The sequence below is a fragment of the Plutella xylostella genome, chromosome 17 (assembly GCF_932276165.1).
Source record: "Plutella xylostella chromosome 17, ilPluXylo3.1, whole genome shotgun sequence".
Taxonomy (NCBI): Eukaryota; Metazoa; Arthropoda; class Insecta; order Lepidoptera; family Plutellidae; genus Plutella; species Plutella xylostella.
The window spans coordinates 3,724,723-3,745,668 of record NC_063997.1 but is presented as its reverse complement, the minus strand read 5'-3'; the positions used below and the strand labels follow the sequence as shown (position 1 = coordinate 3,745,668).

The window sequence follows — 20,946 nt, the reverse complement described above, 5'->3', positions numbered from 1 at the left end:
ACCTACATAGTACCATAGTAAGGTAATTCAAGTCCAAGATTGCCGGCTTACAAAAATAAGCTGCAATCCACTTTCATTCTTATTCCAATTTCCGTCTTCACCATTGTTGACTTGGAGAATGACAAAGGAACGCACTATTATTTTTCTTTGCGTTGTTAGCAGCTCGGAACTCTTTGGAGTATTAAATAAGTGCGCCTCTTTGGTACTACTGTTTGATTTGCAATGCGACGTTTGAAAATAGAATACGAATTTTTCTTTTCTGTCTACGTTTTCCATTGTCTATGGTTGCAAGATTCTGAGAAGTTGCCGAAGTACCTACGGACTACTACAGACCTATGAACTATGAAGGGACTAAACATAATAACATTGTTTTGACTGGTACTGATACTGGCTCACCTTCTGTAACTGTATGAAAGGCATTTGTATCTTATTAGGTAAACGGATTGCCACTAGATGTGTGTACCTACCTATAGTTATTAGTGTCTTATTCTTAATTTTATTATCATCTTCAGTAGAATGTACTTCCGGTCTTATCGCTCAGAACGACTGCTTCCAGGCACAAGAAGACTAAATTACCCACAATATCAATATTTTTGGTATGCCTATGGGTAAAAGATGACAGTGGATCATCTTTTTGGACCATAAACTAATTTAAGGGTCTGCAATAGGGAATCGAGGGTTGGCATTGTCATAGAATTATGTAGTAAATGATGCTCTACAGCCTTGAAAAAAATCACACAGGTAGTTAAAGAGTCTAGCTAGGTGCTGAATCATTCGAATTTAAGTAAATGATTATGGATAACTGTAAATTAATTTCAGAATATCACGAAAAACCAGGATATCACACTCCCGTATTGTAACAACTGTGTCGTAATTATCAAGAATTTCCATATGATTCTTATCAAATTATAAAGATAAATGCTTGGACTAGGCGCTAAATACCTTGTTTTTAGGGTTCCGTAGCCAAAATGGCAAAAACGGAACCCTTATAGTTTCGTCATGTCCGTCTGTCCGTCTGTCCGTCTGTCCGTCTGTCACAGCCGATTTACTCGGAAACTATAAGTACTACAGTGATGAAATTTGATGGGAATATGTGTTGTATGAACCGCTACAAAAATATGACACTAAATAGTAAAAAAAAGAATTGGGGGTGGGGCCCCCCATACATGTAACTGAGGGATGAAATTTTTTTTTTCGATGTACATACCCGTGTGGGGTATCAATGGAAAGGTCTTTTAAAATGATATAAAGTTTTCTAAAAAACATTTTTCTTAAAGTGAACGGTTTTTGAGATATCAGCTCTCAAAGTCGTAAAAAGTATGTCCCCCCCCCTCTATTTTTATAACTACGGGGTATAAAATTCTAAAAAAAATAGAGGTGATGCATGCTAATTAACTCTTTCAACGATTTTTGGTTTGATCAAAGTATCTCTTATAGTTTTTGAGATAGGTTGATTTAACTGTAATATTATATTTGCTGCTACGGAACCCTTTGTGCGCGAGCCCGACTCGCACTTGGCCGGTTTTTTTAAATAAACACACACCTATTTTGTGTAAATTAATCCCAAACTTGAGCAATTTTTTTCCCTCAAATCTTCATACAAATATCTATGGCGGCTTTCTGTGTTATAAAATCATAAACACAAGCGACGTTTGACTCAGTTGGCCGGTGGCCTCCAAAGAAGGGTCACGTCGGTTTAGGCGGCACTGACAGCTCGCGATCTAATTGTGTACAGACACAAAATCACTGCACATTGGTTGTCATTGCACTTTTTCAACTTTTATGACACCAACATAATTTGATTTGAAATTGATGAAGCATAATTCTTAATACCCAAGTAACATTTTTGGTTTTAAAAAGGTTTTGAAAAGGTTCTAGAACCTTTGTATGGAAATCAACTCGTGAGACTTAGAAGGCTCGATAACCTTATATTAACCTTATATTAACCTCCTGAGTGCAAAAAGGGCCCACGTTTTAGAACCTTTCTGAGAGCTACAGCAAAACCTATAGCTCAAACCCAGAACCTTTTGAACAACTTACACAGAACCTAAATAAAACCTTCACAACCTTAATTTAACGTTAACATAACCTTGGAAGACAGCTTTTAAGTTCTAAATTAGTCCTGGATGTAACTCTACTATAACTTGAAACACATTTGATGGATATTTGTAATGCCTTCCCAGGACTCTCGGGTCTTAAAATGTTTCTGTGTAAGATTTTATAATAATTATAATAAATGGCGCCATTACCTGACACTTTCCAAGACTCAAAATGGCTAACTTGTAAGTGTTGTATTAATACAAAATATAGTAAGTAGTTAGGCTGAAGTCAGGAAATATGAAAACCTTGTACGACTAGCACTTTATTGTGATACTTTCGGATAATAGTTCTGTATAAGTGACGGGCCTTTTGTAAATGATAAATTTGAAGATATTTTAATTAAAAAAAATAGATAAAATTTTATGTTTGGTGTAAATTTATATTAGAAATAAAAGTACTGTCTATATAAAAAAAACATATATTTGGAATAGTATAGGAAACGCTACTGAATTTTCCCTTATTAATTAAAATGTATCTTTTTGGTAAGTTTTTTTTTTATTTCATTGAAAAAATATGGCGGCCGTTAGGAAATTACTAAAAAGCATTAAACATATTTTGAGGATGCCTCTAAAGCTTTAAAATATTCTTGTAGGACTTAAATCATGCCTTTAGCTCATAGCCAGTGCTTAATGCTTTTGGTTTTCACCAAGTAGTCCTAATTTGTTTGCCTAGACAACTCTTATCAACCTAAAGGTTTAAGATAGGTTTTAAAAAATACTTATAAGTAATTTAAATATTCCATAACTTTATGGTTGTAACAAGGTTAAAAATTTAACCTTAAGCTCTCACTTTAGCATTAATGCTAGCTTTTCTATAAATAATAAATAAATAAAGCATCCTACAGCAGCTACAAGGTTGTATTAATAAACAATTAGTTTTAGGACTTAGTAATCATTCTCAAGTACTCAATATGACCAGATAGCAAAGCATTAACCTTTTCACAACCCTTATAAAACCTAAAGGCATTTCTTACAACCTAAGCTCGAATGAAATGTTACTTGGGTATTCAATATACATTAAATTAAATTAGATAGTGGGCAATGTTCTCGCTTGGCATTACAGTCTCGTAAAGGTCTGATGAGGAGCAGGAATATAGCGAATGGATCTAAGTGATGACAATACGTAGGAACAATAGGTTAGGATTCAAAAACACAGTCTCATGGTGCTGGTTGAGGTATGGTCTCGTGAGGATCTGATGAGGGCAGGAACAAGGTGGTGACTGAATTTTATTTCAAAGATGTTAATAGCTAAAAGCATCGAGTTTGGGATATTAAGTATGTTTTTCAGAGAGACAGAAAGATATTTTAGGTTTCCTCTGGATTAGTTAGGTTTTACCAAATTCATTCGTAACGTAAAATTGACAATGAAGGAATTTCTTCTATAGACAGTAGTTACTAAAAAAACCAACGATAGACGGCGGATATGCAGAAGTACCTATCTAGTCACCCTGTCACAGGGTGACTTCGGTTGGTAACTCAGAAAAAATACTATATGTTATTGCAACAATAATAAAAAAAATCAAGAAAATATTCAAAGTTTCCATCCTCGCTTTTCACGCACACAAATCACAAACTCATGCCTTGTTCTAGGAGCAGGGTCTATCCTAGTGCGTTTCCATGACCACTTTTCACTTGTGTTCCATCGGTTTCGGTGCTCAGCGGAATAGCACCATTAACCATTATTATTCTGAGATATCATCACTTCTTATTCTGATGCCGAGTTGCAGAAAGGGACTTTAAGCTAATGTCGACATTAAATCTATGTCTGTCTCTTTCTGTCCGTATACTATCAAAGCAAGGCAACAATACATTTAATGCCGACATTAACTTAAAGTTCCTTTCTGCAACTCAGTGTGAGTTACCCAACATAAAATCACGCCATCTATTGAAACCATTTTTTAATTAGGATTTGTCTATGTTGTGGTCCCCAAATTTAAGGGTAAAAGCAAAATAATTATATTTTAACCTTTTTTATACCTATTATATTAAAAGACCTATTCAACGATACCCTACCTACACCATCAAAATAACCGGATATATCAGCCCCAATTTACTTGTATGGGAGAGGGAGTACCCCAATATTTTTTTGGGGTACTCCCCATATCTATGCGAAATATCAGCTTGATATCTTTACCCGTTTCTGAGAAAAAAGGCGGTGACAGACAGTCAGTCAGACAGACGGACAACCAAGAGATCTTATAACGGTTGCTTTTTTTCCTTTTGAGGTACGAAACCCTAAAAATAAGAAAAATTATTATTCTGCTACCAAAAAATATACATAGTTAGATACATACAATCGAAAAATATTACCCTCCTCCTTCGGCAGTCGGGTAAAAACAAGTGAGTCAGGGGGACATTCTGAACTTTTATTCTACGAGTTTTAAAAATTAACAAAAAAAAAACCTTTTTCATAGAAACTTAGATGACACGTGACTTGCTACCATGGAAAACGATTTTTTTTCGCGAATTTGCAAAACTCGTAGACCAAAAGTTGTTCAGAATGACCCCTTGAGTCATCCCCTTTCGGCTTAGTATACCCTTAGTATCTACACTTTAATACCTGTAGTTACCTTTCTACAAGTAAGTAAATACCAAATTTGTTTAGAAAGCGAATCGGGTTCCGAGTATGGAGAAAAGTGGCACCCCTATTAATTTCTACTCTTTCCTGGTGCTTACCAGTGTAATTAAAAATTATACTTACCCTCAAATCACTACTTGAAAATAATTGTCAATAAAGTTGGCGAGTAAAAGTTTGTCGACCCACTGTGCAAACTTACATGTGTGCGTGTCACTGCGTGTGCTGTGTGAAGAGCATTGAAAACCCAAATTTGGCGGGGCACGTCACCCTGTACGGGCCCTTAAGCTGATAACGATATTATCGATAGCAAATGATGTTATCAATCGCAAGTGATAGGTTTCTGATGGATGAGCGGCGTCGGTGGGCCATTTATCGTTTACTTAATAGCCACGTTTTTTTGTATAAAAAATGGCATCCATTTGTGGACCGCTCCCATGATAGATGTTTGATCTTTATGAGGATAGATTGCTGCTATAGGTGGCGGAGAAAGCTTTCTAAGTGATCCCTTCCATGATTTGCAAGATTATATTTTTACGAATTCTTAGGCCAGGTGGAGATTTTATTCTTTGAATTTCCCATGATGTTAGGTGTAGGTACTATTAAAAGTTTCACAATGTCTGGTTAGTGGCTACCTGTAAGATAAAATACATGCTGTCACTCTCTGTTATATTTTTTTGACAGTGACAGCATGTATTTTATCTCACAGGTAGCCACTAACCAGACATTGTGAAACAGGGCCTAAGTGTGATGTGATAACTGATGAATTAGTTGTACAGGTTATGGTTATTGAGTGGAAATATTTAGGTATGCTGAAATTGCTGAATTAGAATAGATTTTCGGCAAATAAATAGGTATCTACAAATACTGTAAATGCATACAGTTCAATTTAATTCTAACGACACATTCACTCACAATCCCAATAGTACCTTGATTACACCTACCGAATAGAGTGGCGAGACAGTATCCTCGGCCGAGCAGTCGTTCAATTTCTAGTAGTAATATCGCCACTTTGTAATCAGGGTTTAAGTATCATGTTTAGAAATTAGAAACCCTGCTGCACTACCTCTTTTTGAGTTGAATTAACCTCTGACACTATTCTTAGCTAACCCGTGACGAATTGTAACTTCAACTACAAAGAAAGAAATGAAAGTAACATCAAAAACACTATCATCAACGAGCTTTATGATATAACAGTTATCATATCCGTGTATTTGTTTGTTTCGTTCATATGTCAGCGGTGTTTAATGTCCTACAACTTTAACCGTCGCGGTTATAATGGGGCTTTTGCGTTTGTGTTTAAGAGTGGTATTTGGTTGTGAGTGTGTGTTGGCAAGTTTGTTTGGCCGGCGCCGCGGAGTCGATTTGCCTGTGAGGTGAAAGTGTAGCGATGTTGCTCTGTGTGCGTTTCTCCTGAGATCTCGGCTGCTTAGAAACAAAACTTAGTAACTCGTTCAAAAACGTAAATGTTCAGGACAGTCATAAACGGGTCAGCCTTTAAGGGCAGAGCCCCATTGCTGCGGTGCGTCGCCGTGCTGCGTAATATTTCATAGTTGTTTTCCATAAATATAGTAATGAAAAAGTTTCAGTGATAAAATCACATGGTAAAGGCTAGCTTAATGACGCCGTCTGCAATATTTAATTATTGAACATTTTACAGTAGAGTACATCAGAGTATTACTAAGTAAAAACGTAAATATTAAGTATAGTTAATTTTTAATGAAATGTTTCAGTAAATTGAGGTCTTTTTGTGTGCGCATTTTGTTGGACCTTTTTCAACGCTCGTAGTTTTGTAACTTTTTTTAAATTATCTTTTACTAGGTTTTGAATTTGGACAGCCAATCTCGCTGGCAGATTTCGCTGCTGTACGGAGGTGGATTAAGATTTTCCTTTATCTGTGGTCCGGATAATGCTCTGGTAATACCTTGGTTTCTATTTGGTTGCGTGTTGTTTGGGATGAGTGAACTGTGATGTCGGTTATAAGCAGTGGTTGATGGTCGTCACTACACATTATCAAACCGCTTTTATTTAGGTAGGGGATTAATTTTTTTGTTCAGAATTGTACTAAATTGAGGTAAGTACTTAACATAGAATTACCCAGTTACGCAAATGTCGGTACCTACTCGGTTTAAAAGCTTAGCCCGCTGACACGATTTGAATAAACATCAAATATTATATATTATTTATCTGTTTTCAATATTTATTTAAGTAGGTATATCCGATTAGTGGTTATGTCTACGGCTCTTATGACTGTCTAAAAATCTTCCTTACCTTGTGTTTCAAGCTCAAAAGATAGGTAAAGTTAGATACAGTTTCGTTTGCTAAAAGTTTCCTATCGCAAGATTCTCAAGAACCAACTTTTTCAAGAGTAATATTTGCAGTGCCGAAATTGTCAGTGTGTATCTCAAAGTACAACTGAACTTTTGTGTATCAATTTTGAAGCTTTAAAAGCTCCCGGAAAGCTGACTGATTAAGTTAATCTCAGTTTCCAACAGGTTTTAAAATTTCATAAAGTTCTAGGAGCTTACTTACACAAGAGCTTTGTCGTGATATTAAGTTTTGTTGAGAGAAAATTTCATCTTTTCAGACTTGGAGCAATGTGAGGCAGCTACGTAAACTTAATCTTCTATAATATATATTTCTTTTTATTGAAAACTATAGGGATTATAACAAAAACATGTTTTTTATTTATTCCTTGGTAATTAGGACAAGAAAATTTATGAATTTTCTTATTAGCTTAACGAGTATCTATAGGTATATTATTATTATTATCACGTTGATAAAATATAAATTCAATTCAAAGCAATAAAAAAAAAGTATTAGGTACTCCAGTCCACTTCAGGGTTCAGCAGAAACTCTAACAATTTTTTTGACATACATCAGACTTACTACATGCTAATATTTCGGTCGGGAACATGAATCGCTATTTCCTAACCTAAGCTTTAAAAATTCAATACCATTAATTGTCACACGTGAGCTACATACTTCCGCATACATATTAATCGCTCAATTTGCATTCTAAATCAAATCAATAGGTCCCCCTCAGCCCAAGCCAGGTACAGCAGGATACAGAGTGTTGACACAATGTACAGGCACTAACATTGTGCAGCCTCAGGAGGGTTACTTTAGCTTGGCATCGAACGAACGAAAGCACCAAAGGGATCACACTCTAAGTGCCAATTTCTCCATAGTCGGTTATCTAACCGACGGGGATTGATTTATAAATTAAACGTCATTAAACGTCATGTCCATATAAAATTCATGACAGAAAAATGACAAAAGTCAACCACTACTTCATGGTTCTAACCGACTATGGAGAAATTGGCACTAAATCGACGAAAGAACGAACAAGAATTGTCATGCAATCGGCACGCTTAATACAAAATCTATAGACCCCTGGCAGCAGTACTCCGAAACTTTCCCTTAAGCTAGACTGACCCCTTTGCCCTAAACTCACCTCAACGTCGACGATACGATGACTGATGACGGATTTATAGCTTTGTGTATTCGACTGTACAGACCTTCTATGAAGGAGGTATATGGGTTGTGTGCTTCGTTGTACTTGACAGATATATGTATGAGAAATGAAGGGGAGCTATTTTGGGCTACTGAAGTAGCTCTTGATTTTGAATTTGACGGTTATCGACACATCGATAGGTTTAACACCCTGTAGCTGTGATCTCTGCTTATTCATGTTGTACTCGTATGCTAATCGCGTTTTACTGGTCTATGGTGTTGTTATGGAAAATTATAATCTCTCTCTGTTTTGTGATCACATAAAACTTTAAGGTCTTACTTTCTACATTTTACATCAGAATACAGAACAATGTTGTTATTGTTATTCATGTTTTATTCTATCGTCATCATAAAGACATTAGTAGATTAATAAACACCTAAAACTCTAAAATATAATAGCATAAAGCTGTAAAAATGCTGCGATACATTAATACGCGATACATCATGATATTTGATTTGATTTCCATTCTTGGCATTGTTCCGTCAAGGAGTGCTAAAGTTGACAACATGATCACATCCAGTCACTAAACAGTTCACACCACCCAGGGTAAATCTATAACCCTGTGCAGTGATCACGATACTGAACTTTGCAATAAGTATCGCCGGTGGAACCCACAGCTTCACTAAAGTTCCAAGGGACTAGCGATGAACCAGGAAAGGGAAGAATAATCAAAAACTCATATTTGTTCCAGGTAGAATGCTAAAGGATCATGCGCGGAAGACGATCAGACGGCGCGTGGCTCGATGAGCGTGGCCGGGCCGCCGCCGCCGCCGCCATCCGCCGCCGAGGCGCTGTCGGGCCTGCTGTGGCAGCCCTACGACTGCCGCTCCCCCCCTCCCCCGCGCCATGCGCCGCCCCCGCGCCAGTCGCCCCGCGGCGCCCGACGTGCGCGCGCGTCTCTCACAGCCACCATGCGCCTCCCCGTGCCGGCGCCCAAAGCCGACTCGGTGTGCGTCCGAGTGCCCGGCGAGCCCGCGCCCAACGTCTCCAGTGTCCACATAGTGCAAGTACAGGATGCGAGTGATAGTGCCGTGCAGACGCAACAGCGCAGTGTGGTCAGTGCCGAGTGTCAGACGGAGGAGCGGCCGTGGCGGCGGCGCGCGCGCCGGGCGCGGCGGCAGCCCCCGCTGGACGTGCCGCCGCCGCCCTACAGCACGCTGCCGCTGCCGCCCCCGCCCCCGCAGCCGCCGCTGCCCCCGCTGCACCCCGCCGCGCCCGTTATCGCGCCGCTGCCCGCAGCGCATCGGTTCCCCTTTCAGCCGATCCCACTCAGGTACCAACAGATACCTATAGAAAGTCTGGTGCCAATTAGAGATTGTACGAGTAGCTCGTATCTGCATAAAATCTCGCTGACAGTTCAATGCGACATAAATAGCGCTCGCGGATAGTGCTGAGTGTGTTCGCTTTACGCGAGCTCGTAGGAGGCGCTTTCTTTGGGCTACGCGTTGATGTCTTTTGTTCGGAGGTTGCGCGCAGGCAGCGCGGCCGAGATCCGCTTTCAACGGTATTCTTACATCACATGCCTACTTGAATGCATTGTCTTACACTCAATTCTGTTGGAAAACAGGACTTTCCCCATTAAAATATAGGAATTTTGTCGTAAACGTAATAATAATTAATAAGTAAGCTCTTAAGTAGGTACCTATTTAAAAACATAACTTAACGTTTCCGATTTCTTATTGCGTTAAATTTGATGCGGAAAGAAATGCCGTGCCTCTATAGGGTTGTACAGCCATCAACGGCGATGTGGCAACCCATAAACCTACGAGTGCTGCAACTACCATCTACAACAGATGCTGTGCTGTGGCCAATGATGATTGCGTTAGGTACATAGGTATTATTTATAAATGTAATTAGGTAAGTAGGTGCACCAACCTACTACATCCTCCTCATGAATCTTATGATCATGGTAATAACATCAAACTAAATAATGTTTTAGCCTTGTTGTTCATGATCAAATGAGCACTGGTCAATTATTTATCTAAACAAAATTTTACTTAATTCCTTTCCTATAATATCATACCTACTGCACTACTGTAACTAAGTAGGTACATAAACAAAACATTAGAACGAATAATGTACAAAAAGTATGCAAGGAACTACAAACAAACGTAAGTGAAAAGTAGTCCAAGTATTGTGAACGAAGTCGCGATCCGACTCGGCCTTGGTATCGAAAGTTTAGCCAGTTCTCCTTTTGCAAACTTCTGCCGTCGACCATTGTAAAGTGAAGGTGTACGATACTGGAAACATTTACAGCTGGATTGAATTACCTATTCGGTATCATTTTCGATGCTTTATCGATTCTTACTATTCTCGTGTCTCCCCTATTCCGAGGATGAATCAATGCAATAAATGTAGAAACTACGGACCTCCACGTGCCTCGATCTAAATCATAGCTAGGTACTTTAAGCTCCTAGTGCCTCGATCTAGACATAGGTATATAATATACCCTACTCTATTTCGCTTCCTCCATTCTACGTCTCTTCGTACATATAAGGTCACCGGTTTTGGAAATTTGGGTCTTCTCGTAGTTTGTCCATAGCGCCTACTTATTCTACATACTTTTGTCTAAGATGTCCCTCAGCGAAATAACCATTTATCTCGGGATTATCAACTTTATTAAACTTCATTAATTCCATATTTATATCTTGTTAAATATAAACTTTAGGAACAAAGAAGTGTTTATCTACGTTTACGTTACGTTGTTTCGTTAAAATCACGCATGCAGAGTGCGTGTCAGTGGTTGTTAGCGTATAATCTGCTTTGATGACCTACTATCATTAGTTTATTGTCTTGTAAGATTCCATTGTTGTCATTCTATCTGTAGTTACGTAGTCCTCATTCATGGATGTGTGCCATATTGTTTTGTTTGTTGTTAGATTATTACTACATTGATTTATATTGTATCTATTGCCATCCTCTTATTTTCCAAGTACATAGTTATGTTTCCTAAACTAAACAATTAACGTCATGAGTAATTATGACATGCCTGTGCTTAGTATGAAAAATCTGTATTTTTATGTGAAAATCAAAAGAAATGAAATAATATAAAAGGAAAACACACAAAACCTAATGCTGGATAGAGGCCGAGTAAAGCATGACATGCCACAAAAATCGTTTCACGAAACGCGATGACTATGAGAAACGTAAAACCAATATTAGTGGCACAAAAATCAAAGCTCACAGCGTTTATAAACCAAAAAGGAACAGTTAAACCGGCAAATAAAAGCACATTCTTCACAGCACATTGCCACACGGAATATACTTAATGAATGCATAAGGGGAAAATTATGATAAATTAATGAGTTGGGCGATTGTTTAGCTCGTGACTCGTGACCTCGAGACCTGGAGATTGTTCACATACTGCACCGCAAGGTTACGGATGAAACCCCAAATTTAATTAAAATCTTCATAATACAATATTTGATCCATAAAACTGAGGTTTTACGTATTAAACGGTTTTGTAATGAGAACAATTGCTCGCAAAGTTTACGCTGTTATGTTTCTTACTCGTATTGGCGTTAAGTAAGATGCTAGTTGCTATTTCGTTAATGACCTCTTTTAGATCGTTTTAATGTGTTTTAGTTGTTTGTAACCTTTCTTGATCGTTTTCCTGTAGTAGTTAATAGATTGTTTATTCATATCGTGTTGCTCTCTGATATTTATTTAGACTTCATCTACGTTTTATTCTGTTTTGGTAAGTCTATGGTTTGCTCCGTTGTGTTGAGAGGATCGTGAAGAGGTGGAAAACGAAATTGTTGGACAGTAACTTCCAACAAATTCTTTTTCCACCTCTTCACGATCCTCTCAACACGAGTTTCGTAAGCTTTAGGTACATAATTATTTGCATTAAATATAATAAAATATGTATTAAGATTTGCCCCCATCATCAGTTGCCATTGCCAAACAATAACTATTTCCCTTTTGATTCTTCTTTTGCAAATGCAGTTCTTTTGTAAGTACATAAATACAGACTCATTACAGTACATAAATTGTACTTACATAATACCTACATACTCATATTATTACTGATCAATTCACTATTATGTACATTATTTTGATAACATATTAACGCTTGATGCGTTTCAATTATTTATAAACAGATTTGCGATATTAGTCAAGCATGTTTACTGTTAGTAATTTGTTAATGGATTTCGACGTGTTTGTTAATTTTGCGCAGTAACAGCAATTATTTAATAATTTCAATATGAACGATAGATTATTAATATTTGGTTAAATTGCAGTGGTTATAATTACTTAGGGTGCGTTGCACCATTTAACTTTAACTATTACAAACGTCACATCGTCTGTCAAAGCATCGGTTAAGCGAAAAATTGGTTGCACCATTCAACTATGGTTAAAATGACGTCATAACTTTAACGATAACCATAACCACCCCATGTTGGCCGGTTACTGTTAAAGTTAAAGTCAGGTAGCTGTCAAACCCGTTGTATAACCTCAAAGTAACAGTATTACGTACAAATATTAATATTCAATAATTCTTATCATGTCGCTTCTACGTGAAATAGTGCTTGAAACAAGTTCCTCAGAAATTGAGATTGAGGTGGAGTAAGTACGGAACTTACGAAATATGAAGAGAAAGGTGTACTTTCAGAGGATTGATAGATTCGCAGGTTCCAGGTCTCAAAAATGTGGCTCGTGTGTTGGCTTTAAAACTAGAACCTTTCTTACTGCCTCCAACGACGAAGTAAGTGCACCTATTATTATGTTGTAGGTGTAATGATCATCTTCACCACCAAATAAGCGTCCACTTCTAGCCATGGGCTCTTCCAAGGAGCGAAACAACACTGTGCCCTCGGCCTTCCTTATCCAGCCACTACCGGCTACCTGCCGGTTGCCGGTCCAGCGCAGCAATCTAATATCAAAGTAACCTACGTAACTCTTTAATTGAATAACCTTGTTTTCAGAATTTTTGCAATCACTCAAATACAGAAACATATCAATGAAAATAAGGACAGAACTAAGAAGAGTGCAGCCCATTATTGTGGCTACGGCATAGCTGCATAATATATTATGTAAACAAAATAGAGACCCTGTGCTACCACCACCAGCCACCACCAGCTAGGTTTTTTATGATGATTCATCATCTGATGAAGAGGAACCTGTCTATGCAGTTAACAGGAATGATGAGCATAATCGAAGGATGTCAATAAATAATTATTTTAATAGATTACATCGTTAGTTTTTATTTCAACTTGTTAAGAATTAATTAATAAGATAATTAATAATAAAGGCTTCTATTCTATTCTATTCTCTGGGGGTGTAAGTACCTGCACCTGGCTCTCTCGAATGGAACCAAAGCTTGGACCATTTCTCCACCACGCTGGTACACTGCGGGTTGGTGGGTTCACATATCTAGATGTGCTAAATCTAGATATGCAGGTTTCCTTACGATGTTTTCCTCACCGTAAGAGCGATGGTATACATTGTACTTATGTTAAAAGAACTCATTGGTACATGTCAGCGCCGGGATTGGACCCGCATCTCTGGCGTGAGAAGCGGGCGCTTACCCGACTGAGCTACCACCGCTCTTAATAAAGGCTTATTAGAGTCTACTTTGTCGCGGGTTTTATTGATGATAATCTTTTGGTCAATATTTGGAGGAACAACAGACTTAGTTCCTATGACATGTTGACTTTGAGTGCTTTGACAGAGAATGACGGCTACAATGTACTCTGTGACGGCTTCAGTCCGACAGCTAGATTTGGTATTGCCTTACATAAAAACGTTTCCCACAATAACTTTGGGGATAATTATGTCTCAAACGAATAGCAACCCTAATAACATTAACAATGACCGACGATTTGATGGTGCAACACGTTGCAGTAAAATGTTGACTGTAACGACTCTGTCATTGCTAAGTTTAACCTTAACTATTACGATAACCGGGATGTTGATGCAACCCACCCTTACAGTTTAAATTAAAATATGAGCGATTAGTTATACCTATATACAATTGTTGCATGTTCAGGTTTAATATACCTATCTATAGGTACATTTAAAACACAAAATAAAAATATATTTACAGTGAATTCCTTTTCTTTTATACTATTAATTCATAAATTATAAAATAATAATCCTGTCCTTCATAGTCAGTAAGAAGCTCGCGTATTCTTGGACACACAACACACAGGATGTCTTAAGATATCGTGAGCGGATGCGAGTAACACTTTCAACTCAATCGATACAGATATAGTTCAAGATATACCTGTCAGCACTTCCTTATTAAAGGAATCCCGGGGTTAATTATGATTCCCGCGCTGATTTATGATAATAATTATAAAGTACTAGCTGTTCCCGCGCGCTTCGTTTTGCCTTAAAAGTTTTTCCGTGGGAATTCCGAGATAAAAAGTAGCCTATGTTCTTTCTCAGGGTCTAGACCATGTGTATACTAAATTTCATTCAAATACGTTCAGTAGTTTTGGCGTGAAAGAGTAACAGACAGACAGACACACAGACAGACAGACACAGTTAGTAAGGATATAGTTAACTACCTCAAGTCTAGCGCCACGGTAGTATCTGATTTCAAAGTAGTCATCAAATTGAATATCTACATTCTGCATGGTACCGTCAGCAATATTTATAGGTATATTCAATGAATTTTATTCGTATTTTTCACGGTTATAACGTAAACACTAAACCAAACGTCAAAACATGATGCAAAGTTAAGGCCGGGGTCTCCTATTTACTCCGTAGGTCGCGTCAAGTGTCACCGCCGTAGGCCGCGTCACGATTGTCACTACATCTACGCGCCAACGTCGGCGTGTGAGGGAGACCGCATCAGTACATTTCTATAGTGAGCATCGTGACACGGCCTTCGGCGTGACGCTGGACGCGCCCTTCAGCGTAAATAGGAGACCCCGGCCTAAGAGCAGCGCAGTAAGTAGCAATGTTTGCATTAGTAACTTTATAAACACGATTAAATATTAAAATATTCCTAGCTGCGGTCTACACGAGGTCTACGCTTGTCTCTGGAACCTGTTTCTAAGCGGCGGCCATATGGCAGTTGGAAAGTCATAGAGAATGTAGGTTATGTGCACTACACGACTAACATTGTTCGCTATTTAAATTTAAAAACAAGAAAAACGTTACAAATATATGATTCCAAAATTAAAATTTTTCAAGTGTTGTTTCAGACACTTTTTGCACTTGCAGAAAGAAGTAAGTTAAGTATAGTTTCGTCATTTATAGTGTTGATACACAAAGTAAATATAAGGTTTTCACATTATTAAAATTTTTATTATTTAAATACCAATTTACTAAATATTTTAACTCTGTAAGTACTTACAATTTATTTTTAACGTTTAGTAGCATCCTGTGTTAGGCAAAAATACTATATATACAAGGATTCAACGGAGCATGCTCTAAATTACATTATTTCCTAATTCTTAAGTAAGTAGGTACCTAGATAATTATTCTAAAATAATGCAAAGTTTTGCACCATTTCCGTAAAGAGTAGAGATTTAATATACTCGATCAAAACTTTAACAAAATCTCATTCAAACAGTGCCTTTTATCGTAACATGCATGCATGCTCAAGAACATTCGAAGCGTCTTCATAACAAAGGTTGCAGTTCCAATTTAAACCTTACGACATAAGACTTCAGAGTTTTATGTACTAGACGCTATTCTGATCTAGTAGTCTTGTAGACTGTACCAGAAACCACAATAGTCGGATCCCCGCAAATGCCCCTCGGGAGTTTAAACGGCGCTTTTATAAAACTTTTCTTAATCGAAGCCGCGCCAAGCGATGCAATACCATAGATCGAGTACCCGGCTATTATCCGACTTCTCGACCAAGTGTGTCGATGCCACACCGGATTTGTTGTTCCAATTACAAAATAAACCAACATAACTTTGCCTCCCACTAACCCTTATTCCCAAGAGTTAAAGCCTAGAACGCGTTGATCGAGTTAGCAGTGGTAATGGGGCGAGTTGTCAACACGTTCACTCATTGTCTGCGTAACAAGTTTTTCTGAAGAAACTTTTTAAACTCATTTCTTGTAGCTGTAGCGTGAGTCTGTAATTAGTCGATCCGTAATTGGAATTGGCCGGCTGTTCAATCGATTTTTAATAACATTATTTGCAGATACTTTGATAGAAGCAAATACGATTATCACATCTTATTTTTCTTAGGGAGCTCAGTCGAGTAATCGCTCGCTTCGCACTACAGAGAATAGATTCAGGTTCGATTCCAGAATCAGACATGTACCAATGAATTCATTTGAAATTTATGAACAGTGTTTACCATTTCACTTACGGGGAAGCAAAACATCCTGAGGATACTTACACATCTAGAACAAGCACATCTAGATGTGTGAACCAACTAACCCGTAGTGGCCCAGCGTGCTGGGAAATGGACCAAGCTTAGGAAGGGAGTATGGACCTTAAGGGGATATACAAAAAGGTTCTAATCTTGAGAGCCAGGTACAAGTGTTTTGCTTACAGATAATAAAATAGAACACTTCTTATTGCTGTAGTCGAGTAAATAAGGTGGTTTTTATGAAGAATTGTTTTTACAAAACCACCCAGTGTATACACATAATCACATATTTATTTGATCACACACATATGAACTGGATTGGAGAAAAGTACTGAAAAAATCGAGATGTTTTCTGAAATCTAAATCAAGAATTAGTAATCTAAACAGGGACGTCTTAATGGATAGAACACAGCTCGAATCAGTAAACAGTGTTATCCTTGAGGGTTTGTCGGTCAATAGCGCGCGCTTGCAAAACTCTTGCGCACACTCGAGAAGTAGGTTTGTAAGAATCATGCGCATCTTTTAGACGTTAACTGCGCATATGCGCCGTATTCTGAAGGCTTGGCTGTCGTAGCACGGAAGAATATATTGCACAGATATAAAAACGTGAACAAAAGTAAATTTAATATAATGATGTATATACTTTTTAAGAGGACGCACGATATCACTATTTTAAACAGTGGAAACAATAAAATAGACAGCGTTTTAGCTAACAACGATATTTTCTAGGCAACATTTGGGTAGAGGACTATTGTAACATTTATCTAGTCGAGGATGAAATATAACTAGATTATGCAAGCGAGCTTATAGCTTGATTAGTTTTTACTTAGGGGCGCTATCTAAGAGATACATAACGATTATGTATTTACTATGTTTCACTTTTATCACCCTGAGCAGCTGTTAAGTGTTTATATAGGTACAATGAGAACTAATCGATTTCAAGTGAGTAGTTATTCATGATATGTCTACTGATACTGACATAGACTACCTATACCTACCTATTACCTATTATTAGTCTATGCGTAGGTACTGAGTACCAATCTCCACTAAAACTATTCCTATTTGCAGTTAATGGTTATTCGCCGGTCAAAAGCAAATTACTCTATGGTTGGTTGTGTAAGCCTTTGTCTGGTGGGAGGTCATTTTTATTCGCAATTTTGAATTGAAAGTTGAAGAACTGTATTGTTATAATATTACATACACTAAGACGTATTGATACTCTTGTGTATTGTAGTGTTAAGTAGTTCTTTTAAATATAAATTTCAACACATAGTAATTTGAATGATTATAAGTAACATTATATTGAACAGGAAAAAACAAACGATTGTTAACTAACTTCCGTCCCAGCCGGGATCGGAAGAAACGGACCGTGAGACGCGGAAGCGACCGCAACCACTGCACTATCCGACCACCGCCGACGCCGACGTGACTATGAATACTAGGAGACTATGACAGAAGCTTCTAGAAGTCGTGTTCGTTGGTTAGCCCTATCTATAGTAATGTCGTGTTCATTGGTTAGTCCTCTGAGTCCTCTGTATAATAATGTATCGATGTTCTATCTAGGCATAAAAACCGAAAACATTACAATAATGATGTCAGTTTTACAGTGGCCTTGAGGGTAGTAAGGTCCTACTCAGGCGATTGTTGTGAATGAATCCGCACTAAATTTTCTGTTCAATTTAATGTGGCCGTATGATCTGAATAATGAGTTAAGTAATTAAAAATATAATAAAAAGCGCAAAGATAAAAGAAAGACGGAATATTATAGTTTATTTTTCTTTTTCTATTACAATTAGTTCATATTTTGAATGTAACTACATATTTAGAATCAGTCGTAGCAATAAAAAGTTTGAACAACATAGTACAAGTACCAGTTGAATAGTTGAAGTTGTGTTTTGATAATGATTATTCATACAATCGCGTCCAGCAGGTGTTTACCAAAACATACTTACAATTACACGTTAACAAAGAACGTAGGAAATATTGGGCAATCCGACTAGACAACACTTGAATTTGTCTAGAAACGTGCCCGATACAGGCCAATATCTGAATAACTAACGATAAAACTTATTTAAATACACGTGATACAGACTTATCGGGCATTGTAATATGTGTCTAGAAAATGGAATGAATGATTTTATTAAAAATTAAAAGACTGCAGAGTTTTTCAGTTGAGTAAGGCCCAGTATCACGAGTTAAGTTAATCTACATAAGCATTTAATAAGCATGCATCACAACTCACAAAGCATTTTACTCAAATTCAACTTGACGTTATCAAGTTCACACTTTCAGTCAATATCATAGTTCGATTAAACTGCAATCTATGGTGCTTGAATCATAACGGTGCACCACACCTGCCCCTTTTGCAACTACACCTCTATAACTTTACCGTGTATTCTTCTAAGGAATGAAACTCTTAAACATTAACTCTAACCACTCTGAAACGTCTCTCGACGCCGCCCTATCATTTTGCACCATAGAATTTATACACCGCGATAGGACGCGGAAGACTCCACGCTTCCAGGAATCTGGAGTTTAGTTTACAAATAAACATGCATGAGATGTTGGCTGCACTCCAACACCCTAATGGCTCAGCTTCAGCCAAGCCGATAGAAAATTTCTATACTATATTGGAAACTAAAAATGGATTAAATCGCCGGGTTTGATCTCGCTCGACTCGGAACAACAATCGGATAGAACGGAGAAGCTCTCAAACCGATTGAGCGCTGTAATGGCGACTAGAGATGCCCGATTTTCTGGCTTGAATCGATCTTGTAGATCGGAAATCCGTGAATCGATTCTCGATCTAAATCGTATGACTTTGAATCAATTTAATCGATCTTGGAATATTGTATCAATAAAAAAATATATTTTAGGTAATTCTTAATATAAATCGTATGACTTTGAATCGAACTCGGAAGATTAAAAATAAACAAAAGAGATAGTAAGCACGCAAAAAATCGTATCATCAGAAAACGAAACTCCCAAAACAACAAAATGGCGACAGAACCAAGCAATAAAAACTGAAGAGTTTAATTTCCTGATGATACGATTTTTTCAAACGATTTTCTCTGCATACGATTCGATCTGCCAAAAGATTGCATTCCATTGAATCTATTCAAAAAATCGGTAGATCGTATTGTCGTGAATCGATCTTCCAGAAGATCGATTCAGACCGGGCAACCCTAATGGCGACCAGCAACGGTTTTAGAATGCAAACGTTCGATTTTCAAATAGCAAACGCATTCTTTGTCTAATTGGCTGGTGGGATTTGGGTGCAAGCGATAATATGGCATACGAGTAATATGGCATAATCCTTGCTTACATAATTATTTAAAAACAACGTTTTAGTGATTCCAATGCATTTTCATAATGTGTTTGGTAATTTTTGGGGATTTATTCTGAATCCTCGATTAAATTACTCATACTATGCATGTTTAGGTATATTAAATTCAATCAGAAAATCAAGACTACGAATGACAAATAATAATAGGTATTATTATTTATCTCACCTAGATTTTGTCTTTAAACATTAAAAACACAACTAACGAAACACAGAACGACTGTTTTATTAAATCCGTTAAAAACTCGGATACCCTAATAACCAGCGTCCAACAAAACGTCTAGGTGTACTTAGGTCTTCAAAATGCAGGTCAGAGTGGCTTGCGGTTCTCAAGTAAGATCCGAAGAGCCAATTAGGAGCCTGAACTCGATTTGAGACCGTCCCCGCTGTGCTGGATTGTTTCTCTGTATCTGCTGCCGCTGTATGGCTTGATTATCGACGTAGATTAACGTCACTATATCGCGATTCGTCATAAATACGACGCTGTGTTTGGTGGAACGCGCATTAAAATAGTTTATCGACGTCGATAACGAGCCCGTGTAGCTGCAGCTTTACGAAGTGCAGTGACTGTTTGACAGTATCTAGGTACCATAGTATTTTGGTTCACTCCTGACGACCGAATGGCGTAGTGGTTAGTGACCTGACTACTGAGCCGATGGTCCCGGGTTCGATTCCCGGCTAGGGCAGATATTTGTTTAAACACAGATATTTGTTCTCGGGTCTTGGATGTGCTCGTAAAATGGCAATAGGCCCGCCCCCTATTACATTGGGACTAACATAACACTCTGGCGAAATGCACCTCTGCCTACCCCGCAAGGGAGTACATTAGTACAAGGCGTGAGTGCGTGTGTGTGTGTTTTTTTTTTCCTGACTTTACACCCACAAAAATAAATTTGGCTATAATTAATTACAACAAGGAACACATAGAACAAAGACGTGTTTTAGGGCAGTTTTAGGGGTGTATGGGCGCCTCTGTAAGTTACTCTGAGGGTCAAATTCACTGAACATTCAACAAAAGAGTAAGTTAGGTCTCTAGTCCACGTATAGGTAGATACATTATGATAGTGAAAATGAAATGTTGTTGCAAGGTCATAAAACTGTAAAGGAGCGAAAAAGACAGAAATGACA

The 20,946-nt window shown here is 37.8% G+C and overlaps 1 protein-coding gene across 2 annotated transcripts in view; it reads left to right on the top strand.

Moving 5' to 3' along the window:
• The window catches only part of LOC125489755 (WAS/WASL-interacting protein family member 3), a 131,166-nt gene that overhangs the window by 31,578 nt on the left and 78,642 nt on the right, over positions 1-20,946 (top strand). Inside the window, exon 2 of one of the 2 annotated variants that reach the window (XM_048626684.1) lies at positions 8,887-9,464. In XM_048626684.1, the coding sequence (XP_048482641.1) occupies positions 8,887-9,464 (578 nt within the window). Of the gene's footprint in view, positions 1-8,882; positions 9,465-20,946 lie in introns of both variants that reach the window. The other variant, XM_048626685.1, reaches the window with a different exon arrangement.